Consider the following 8,422-nt stretch of genomic DNA (forward strand, 5'->3'; position numbering starts at 1 on the left):
TGTGTGTGTGTGTGTGTGTGTGTGTGTGTGTGTGTGTGTGAATGAATGAATGAGTAAATAAATGAGTGAATATATGACGATCTATTTCGATAAACGAAAATAAGTAAATAGAATTGAAAAAAAAATAAAACTATAGTCTCAATCTGATTTATAATTTTATCCCTTTTTGTAAATGATTTTTTCTTTTTCTTTTTTTTTTTTCTTTGGTTTTTTTTTTATATCTCAAAGAAAAAACTTATTTTTCTTTTACATATAAATAATATTAAATAATATTCATATTATTAAAATTATTCTAACAAAATTGTCAGAGAACATTTTTTTTTCTTTTGCACGAGAGTTTGATTATTAATTTAAAACAAAAAAAAAAAAAAAAAGAAAAGAGAAAGAAAAGAAAAAAAAAGAAAAGAATAGAAAAAACATATATAGATTAAAAATATTAATATATCCTTTTTAAATGCTATCACTTTGTATGTTACATATATATATATATAAAAGTTACGTATATAAAAGTAATACCTAAAGACTAATTACTATACTCTAAGCTTCGTGAGAGAAAGGTGATTGTATGAAACGTTTGAAGGATAGAATTACAAGGTGGGAAAATCGTTCAGTACTTATTATCAACGTTTTCATTATATTCTTTCTTTTACTTATTTTTATATGAATTAACTTGACATCGTTAAAACATCGAGTAAATGGGTTAAATGTCTTTTTTATTTTTTTATTTTTTTTGTTTTGTTTATTTCTTCTTTCTTTCTTTCTTTCTTTCTTTTTTTTTTGTTATTCTCTCTCTCTCTCTGTCTCTCTCTCTCTCTCTCTCTCTCTCTCTCTCTATCCTCATCTTTATACCTTTCTCTTATTTTTCTTAAGATATAGAAAAGTTCTCTCGTTCTTTTTGAAAACTTTTTCGTTTGAAATTCACGCATGGTTGGTACCTTTTATTGCTAAATGTATCGGACACCCTGTGAATAATCGCTCGCACCTGGCGACCAAACCACGAATTCTCTCTCTCTCTCTCTCTCTCTCTCTTTCTCTCTCTCTTTCTCTCTCTCTTTCTCTTTCTCTCTCTCCCCCTCTCTTTCTCTCTTTGCGATTATGAAAACTATATATTATTGATTTTGGAGAACGTATAGGAAAAAAGAGAGAGAAAGAGAGACATAGAGAAAGAGAGAGAGAGGGTGAGAGAGAGAGAGAGAGAGAGAGAAATGGGCTTTGAGTTGAGAATCGGTGATTATGAATATGATCTAAATCAATAATGAACGAATTTTGTTCTCCTGTAATGAGCCAAAATTGAAAACTTTAATATTCCGAATTCAAATTCGCTCGACATACGTGATATTAAATATCCTATTTGATATTTATATTATATATTATCAAAGAGAAGAATGTTTAATTTATATATAATACGATTTATATGGGAATTTTTTTAATTAATACGACATATATAGATATTTGTTATTTTTCCTTCGACATAGATTCTTCTTTTATTTGACCTTTCTTTTTTTTTTTTTTTTTTTTATTTTTTTCCGTTAATACATTATTTTGATGTCGGATTGTATATGATGAAGCTGCGATTATAATTACAAGTTTTTTTTCTCTTTGTCTTTTTTTTTCTTTTTTTTTTTTTTGTATCGATTGAAAGTGATTTAAAAAAGGGTAAAAAAAAAATACAACTTCAACGCTGTTGAACTTTTAATGTCGTATATGAATGGAGAAATTACTCGATCGATTTCAAGTATTATTATATAATAGAATGGAATTTTTATAATGAACAAAGTTTCACATTGCGATCTGAAATGTTAATTTTAACTATATAATACGTTTCTCATTTTGAAATATATATATATATATATATATATATATATATATATATATATCTAATATACAAATAATATACTTGCATTTGAAGACAACATTTTTATTGGAATTATTTAAAAATTATTTTATTAACTTTTCTTTTTCCTACTTTTTTTTTTTAACACAAAAAACATAATATATATATATATATATATATATATATATTTTTTTTTTTTTAATATCTCAAATGACTTTTATATATCGCCACTTTCATAATAGACGGTTTCGCTTATCTAATCTTTTGGTATAAATACAAAATAAAAAAATGAAAAATTGAAAAAAAGAAAAGGAGAAAAAAAGAAAAGAATAAAAATTATGATATCGTCATGTACATACTCGGGAACATTATCTACCAAGGACACTTTTTCATTTAGGATCGATCGATGACCATCAACCAACCATCGTGTGTCGAAACAATAGGTACTTCCCTCTTTCTCTTCCTTTTTCTCTCTCTTTTTTTCTCTCTCTCTCTCTCTCTCTCTCTTTCTCTCTCCTCCCTCCACTCCTTCTATCTTTAAATAATGAACGAAAGCTCCGAGAAAATTGCATTTGCTAATCACGCGAAGCGGATATTAAAAAAGAGAGGCACGTAACTAGCGTTTTTTAAATGAGATAATAAAAAACGTGGAATAGATATAATCACGTTGACCTTGAGTTTGATTATCCTGTTTCCACGCCCTACCTAGAAATATATATATATATATATATATATATATGTATATGTATATATTTAAAGTGGACTTAAAGTGGATCTTACAAATGATTTCCTTTTCTTTTTTGTTTTTTTTTTCTTTTCTTCTTAAATAAATTTAAGTATTTATATTTATAAAATAGTCGTGAAATTATCATTGTGAAAATTAACGTATGCAAGTAAAATACGTCGATACATCGATATTTGATTTGTAAACTGAAATCAAGAGAAATCCAATTAAGACGAATTTCGTGCATCTCATTATTAATAATAATAATAATAATAATAATAATAATATTATTATTATTATTATTATTATTATTATTATTATTATTATTATTATTATTATATATTAATATGTGCAAAAAGTGTAATATTATAATATGACATTAGTATTAGACTGGTGGTAGATTATAATATTAATACTAATAATATTAATATATATTAATAAAATATTATATCACAATATTATACTATAATATACCTTTTAATTATATTATACTAGTATATAACATTATAAATTATACAATATATTATCAACAATCATGTACAATTACTATCTTACAATCTGTTAATATTATATTACATCATCAAAAATATATTAGCTTTTACATATATTATATAAATATATTATAATATTCTAATGATAATCTAAAAGTATCGAATTAGTTGACAGATTTTTAATTAATACAGATATATACAAACATGCATATATACCAAATATAAATTTCATTATTTTATTTTTTCTTTGTAGTTTTCCGCAAAAAATGGAAAGGCCGTCGTCGCACAGTTCGAACGTTAATCAAATGCACGGAGGTGCCAATATACATGGCATTTATTCATCTGGAAGTCAGACCAGTCTTTCAACGTCCTATGTTACTGGGCAATCTTATATGCAGGGACAAAATTACGTACACGGTGCATACTCATCACCAAACGTACATGCAGGCTATCCGCATACGAGTTACTCTCAACCACAAAGTTATGGTACAATGGTACAGGGATATGGTGGACAACCCCAAATGGGTTATCAACAGAATCATCTTAAAAAGGGAACCGTACGAAACGGCGACGTCTTGAAGAGATGCAGACTTCAAACTGCGTAAGTCTCTTTTGTTGAATCCTTTCTTTTCTTTTTCTTATTTCTTTTTCATTTCTTTTTTTTTTCGTTTTTTTTTTCCTTTTAATTACCGTCTCATTATCTTTTCTTCCATCTTCGTTGATTTATCTAACGAGAAAGAACAAGGAAGATACATTTGTAATATTTAAAAGTCCGCGAGCACAATATGAGAGTGCAGACTACTTCTTCCTGACCCAAAATCTTGAAGGTTTTTGTCTCTCTCTCTCTCTCTCTCTCTCTCTCTCTCTCTCTCTCTCTCTCTCTGTCTATCTTTGTCCCTTTCTCTTTCTCTGTCTATGTCTCTGTCTCTGTCTCTCTCGTTACTCTTCTTACAAGATACACAAGTCGAACGAGTCGATCCGATCGATTACGGTCTTGACTTACTTTTACGGTTGTACTTGCTTACTCGCCAAGGTTTGATCACGTTTTTATGAAAGAACGATTCAAGTTATGCGGGTGAAGAGAAAAAGATAGATAGAAAGAGAGAAAGAGAGAAAAGCGTCCGTGAGACGCTTGTTAAAAGGTCGACCCAATTAGCAGTGAAGATGTCGGCTGGTAAGGTGAGATGAGATGGGATGGGAATGAGAGTGGGAGGAGTTAGGACAAGGATAGGGAGATACTTTTAAGGTCGAAAAGAAAGAAAAGTAAAAAAGGTTCTTCTTCTTTCTTCTTCTTCTTCTTCTTCTTCTTCTTCTTCTTTCTTCTTCTTCTTCTTCTAAGTACTCGACTTTGTATATCGTTCGACAGGTACGAACTATCTCAGGACCTTCTTGACAAGCAAATCGAGATGCTCGAACGAAAATATGGTGGTGTTAAGGCAAGGAATGCCGCATTGACGATACAACGTGCGTTTAGGAGGTACACGCTGTTGAAAAAATTCGCTGCGATAACGGCAATGGCTAAGGCGGAGAAAAGATTGAGCAGAAAATTACAAGATCCGGTTGATCGTCCAGTTAACGCCAATGATCACGAAAGGATGGCCTATCACAGTCAAATATATATACAACAGAGTCAAACGGCTAATAGACCAATGCCTATAAGGAGTATGTCGCTTAGGGAGAGGAGACACGTCGATAATTCTCAATCGCCAATACCAAGAAGTCAAAGTGGCAGGTGTGAGATTCAAATAGGTGGTGGTGGTGGTGGAGGACATCAACACGTTAATCATAGCTTGCATCAAAGTGGTAGGCATACACCATCTTTGGCACCTAGCCCGTGCAACAGACATCAGCCTTTACCTCCTAGCCCTTGCTGGGAATCGAGTTCTCAAGAGAGTGGCTCCAGCATCCATTACTACAATCCACAGGTAACTTAACAATCGATAGTAGTAAATAGTAATAGTAGATGATAGTAGTAGTAGTAGTAGTAGTAGTAGTAATAGTAGTAGTAGTAATAATAATAATTGTAGGAGTAGTAATAGTGGTTGTGGTACTTCTAGCGATAGTAGTAATAGTAGTAATAGAAGTAGTGCTGCTAATAACGGTAGGTAGAAACGTCACCCTCGGCGGACCTTGCCGGGCTATCGGTTTACTTACGAATAATATTGATACCCGTCTACTTCTCTCTATCGCCTTGAAATTCCGTTAAACTATCGGTATATAGAATATAAAATATAATAGGCGCGTAAAAATGTTCTTATATGAAATCCCTTCTTTCATTCGTAAATCGATCCTTTTGTGTTGAGATATCTTATTTATCTTATATACATTCCAAACTATTTTATATATATATATATATATTCTTATAATATATATATATATATGTATGTATATATCCCTTATGTCGAATCAATTCGATTAATTTATCTTTGTAGTTCGAGTCTATAGTCTTGTTGTTGTTTAATCGTTTTTAGGATACCTTGTGTGGTCTTAGACAAGATACACCCCCTAGAGATTTACTTCGAACGCCATGCACTTCTCCGTCTGGCCCACACAATCTTCAGACCCCGATATCGCAGAACTGGAACAACACGAGCCAACTTAGCTCTACCGGTAGATCCAGGGGTGGTTCCGGTAAGAAAGTACCACCGGAAGTTCCAAAAAGAACGTCTTCCATCACGTCGAGATCAATGGAACCGCGTCACAATGGTCTGAGCAAAAGCGTAGAAAACGGTAGCCTGAGCTCCGTCCAAAGTTCCGGTAGCGACTCCACCAACTGTGAGAGTTCCGAGGGTGACGCTCAGAGAGGGTCACCAGTATGGAAACACAAAGGAATCGTAAGATCATTTTCGCTTTGTTCATTTGCACATATATTCAAATGCATATATACACACATATATGCACATGTATATATATATATATATATATTTTTTTTTTCCAATTTTATTCATATTTTCCAATGAATTTCATTCGTTTAACGAGATTTTTCTTTTCTTTTTCTTTTTTTTTTCTTTTTTTTTTTTCTTTTATTCTTTCCTTTTGAAAAATTAGTCAAGTTCACCGGAGCATCAAGATTGTGCAACACATAATACGGACACTGGAACGATAATAAATAGCGTGAAGGATCTTGGACATTCCCATGCTAGTTCCAGTTATCAATTACCATTAATGGATCATGCCGATTCAATACCCCAAACAAGTTATAAAGTATCCGAGACAGTGAGGAAACGTCAATATAGGGTTGGATTAAATTTATTCAATAAAAAACCAGAAAGAGGAATAAGTTATTTAATAAGACGTGGATTCCTTGAGAACAGTCCGCAAGGAGTTGCGAGGTTTTTAATTAGTAGAAAGGGATTATCTAAACAAATGATCGGGGAATATCTTGGAAATTTACAAAATACGTTTAACATGGCGGTACTAGAGTAAGTTCTTATTTTAATTATTACATCAATTAAGAAGAAAGGAAATGCATATCGTTTTCGACGATCTCTCTCTCTCTCTCTCTCTCTCTCTCTCTCTCTCTCATTCTTTTTCATTTTTTTTTTTTTTTAGATGCTTCTCGCATGAATTAGATTTATCGGGGATGCAGGTCGACGTTGCACTGCGAAAATTCCAAGCGTATTTCAGAATGCCAGGTGAGGCACAGAAGATCGAACGTTTGATGGAAGTGTTCAGTCAACGTTATTGCCAATGTAATCCCGACGTTGTCTCGAGATTACGTTCGGCTGACACAGTATTCGTATTGGCATTTGCTATAATCATGCTAAATACAGATTTACATACGCCAAATTTAAAACCAGAACGTAGAATGAGACTCGATGATTTCGTTAAGAATCTCAGGGGTATTGATGATTGCGGTGACATCGATAAGGACATACTCGTTGGTATTTATGAAAGAGTCAAGGACAACGAATTTAAACCGGGCTCCGATCATGTGTCCCAAGTTATGAAGGTTCAAGCTACGATAGTTGGGAAAAAACCAAATATGGCATTGCCGCATAGAAGATTGGTCTGTTACTGTAGATTATACGAGATACCGGATATACACAAAAAGGAAAGGCCAGGGGTCCATCAAAGGGAGGTCTTTCTTTTTAACGATTTACTCGTTGTTACGAAAATTTTGAGCAAGAAAAAAAACAGCGTAACTTACACGTTCAGACAAAGTTTTCCACTTTGCGGAATGGTCGTGACATTATTCGAGGTTCCTCGTGAGTATTAATATCTTTATATTTATCAAAGATCGCTTACTCGTTGGTGATAATGTTTAAGGAAAAAAAAAAAAAAATAAATAAATTAATCAATGAATCAATCAATCAATTAATCGACATATATTATTTTTTAATCGATCGTATAACATTTCGTAGATTATCCATATGGGATAAGATTGTCTCAGCGGGTTGACGGCAAGGTCCTAGTTACATTCAACGCAAGGAACGAACACGATAGATGTAAATTTGTTGAAGATCTTCGTGAGTCGATAAGTGAAATGGACGAAATGGAAACATTAAGGATCGAAACGGAATTGGAACGACAAAAGAGTAGTAGAGGTGCTAGAGGGGGTGCAGAAAATAGAGATTCTGGTGTGGCCGACGTTGAAGTTTGTCCTTGTCCGGGACCATGTTCCGAAAGATCAGAAACAGTCGACATGGATACACAATTGAAACGTTCCGCTCTGAGTAACTCGTTACTAGATATACACGAACAATGTAAGAATTTAAAACAAAAATAAAAAAATATAATTAATGATTTCTATGTTTGTGTGCGTGTGCGTGTGTGTGTGCGTGTGCGCGTGTGTGTGTGTGTGTGTGTGTGTGTGTTTGTATAGTTCTCTAATTTTTTTTTCTTTTTTTAATTGATTAATAACGCATAAATTATTTATCATATGTATATATATTTTTCTTTTCTTTTTCTTTTTCTTTTTTGTTTGCAGTCGCTGGTGAGAAACCGCAACGCCGTGGGAGCGTTGGCTCACTAGATAGCGGTATGTCAATTTCATTTCAATCTACTTCTGCGAGCTCTATGAGCCAAGGTATTAAACATCCTGGACAACAAGTACATCCTGTTCATCCAGGTGCCACGATTCCTGGTGGTAGCAAAGGTCTCACTCAACAGCCATCTTTTTTAGGCGGGCTCTTTGCTAAACGCGAACGAAAGCTATCCCAATCGGATGATTCAACACCTTATAGCCGTACTACGGAAGTATAATGTATCCTTCCAATAGTATACATATAGTAAGATTACAAAATGGAAAATAATAATAACAACAACAACAATAACAACAATAACAATAAAAAAAGAAACCATATTAGGTTTTATTTTAGTACGCTTTGTGAAAATACTTGATTGTCATCTGGGATTATATAAATTACGATT

The 8,422-nt window shown here is 32.7% G+C and overlaps 1 protein-coding gene across 7 annotated transcripts in view; it reads left to right on the forward strand.

Annotated features, from left to right (window-relative positions):
• Nucleotides 1-8,422, forward strand: part of siz (Brefeldin-resistant Arf-GEF family protein schizo) — a 120,219-nt gene that overhangs the window by 110,941 nt on the left and 856 nt on the right. For 5 of the 7 annotated variants that reach the window (XM_035864739.2, XM_035864744.2, XM_085657520.1 and 2 more), the window contains 7 exons: nt 3,303-3,650; nt 4,416-4,974; nt 5,521-5,883; nt 6,098-6,471; nt 6,602-7,257; nt 7,414-7,755; nt 7,980-8,422. The exon at nt 7,980-8,422 is cut by the window's right edge and continues 856 nt beyond it. In XM_035864739.2, coding sequence (XP_035720632.1) covers nt 3,303-3,650; nt 4,416-4,974; nt 5,521-5,883; nt 6,098-6,471; nt 6,602-7,257; nt 7,414-7,755; nt 7,980-8,254 — 2,917 coding nt within the window. In that variant the 3' untranslated portion in view covers nt 8,255-8,422. The remainder of the gene's footprint in view (nt 1-3,302; nt 3,651-4,415; nt 4,975-5,520; nt 5,884-6,097; nt 6,472-6,601; nt 7,258-7,413; nt 7,756-7,979) is intronic. The other 2 variants (XM_035864743.2, XM_035864745.2) reach the window with 2 other exon arrangements.

Source organism: Vespa mandarinia, chromosome 6 (assembly GCF_050613455.1).
Source record: "Vespa mandarinia isolate Hongniang chromosome 6, ASM5061345v1, whole genome shotgun sequence".
Lineage (NCBI taxonomy): Eukaryota > Metazoa > Arthropoda > Insecta > Hymenoptera > Vespidae > Vespa > Vespa mandarinia.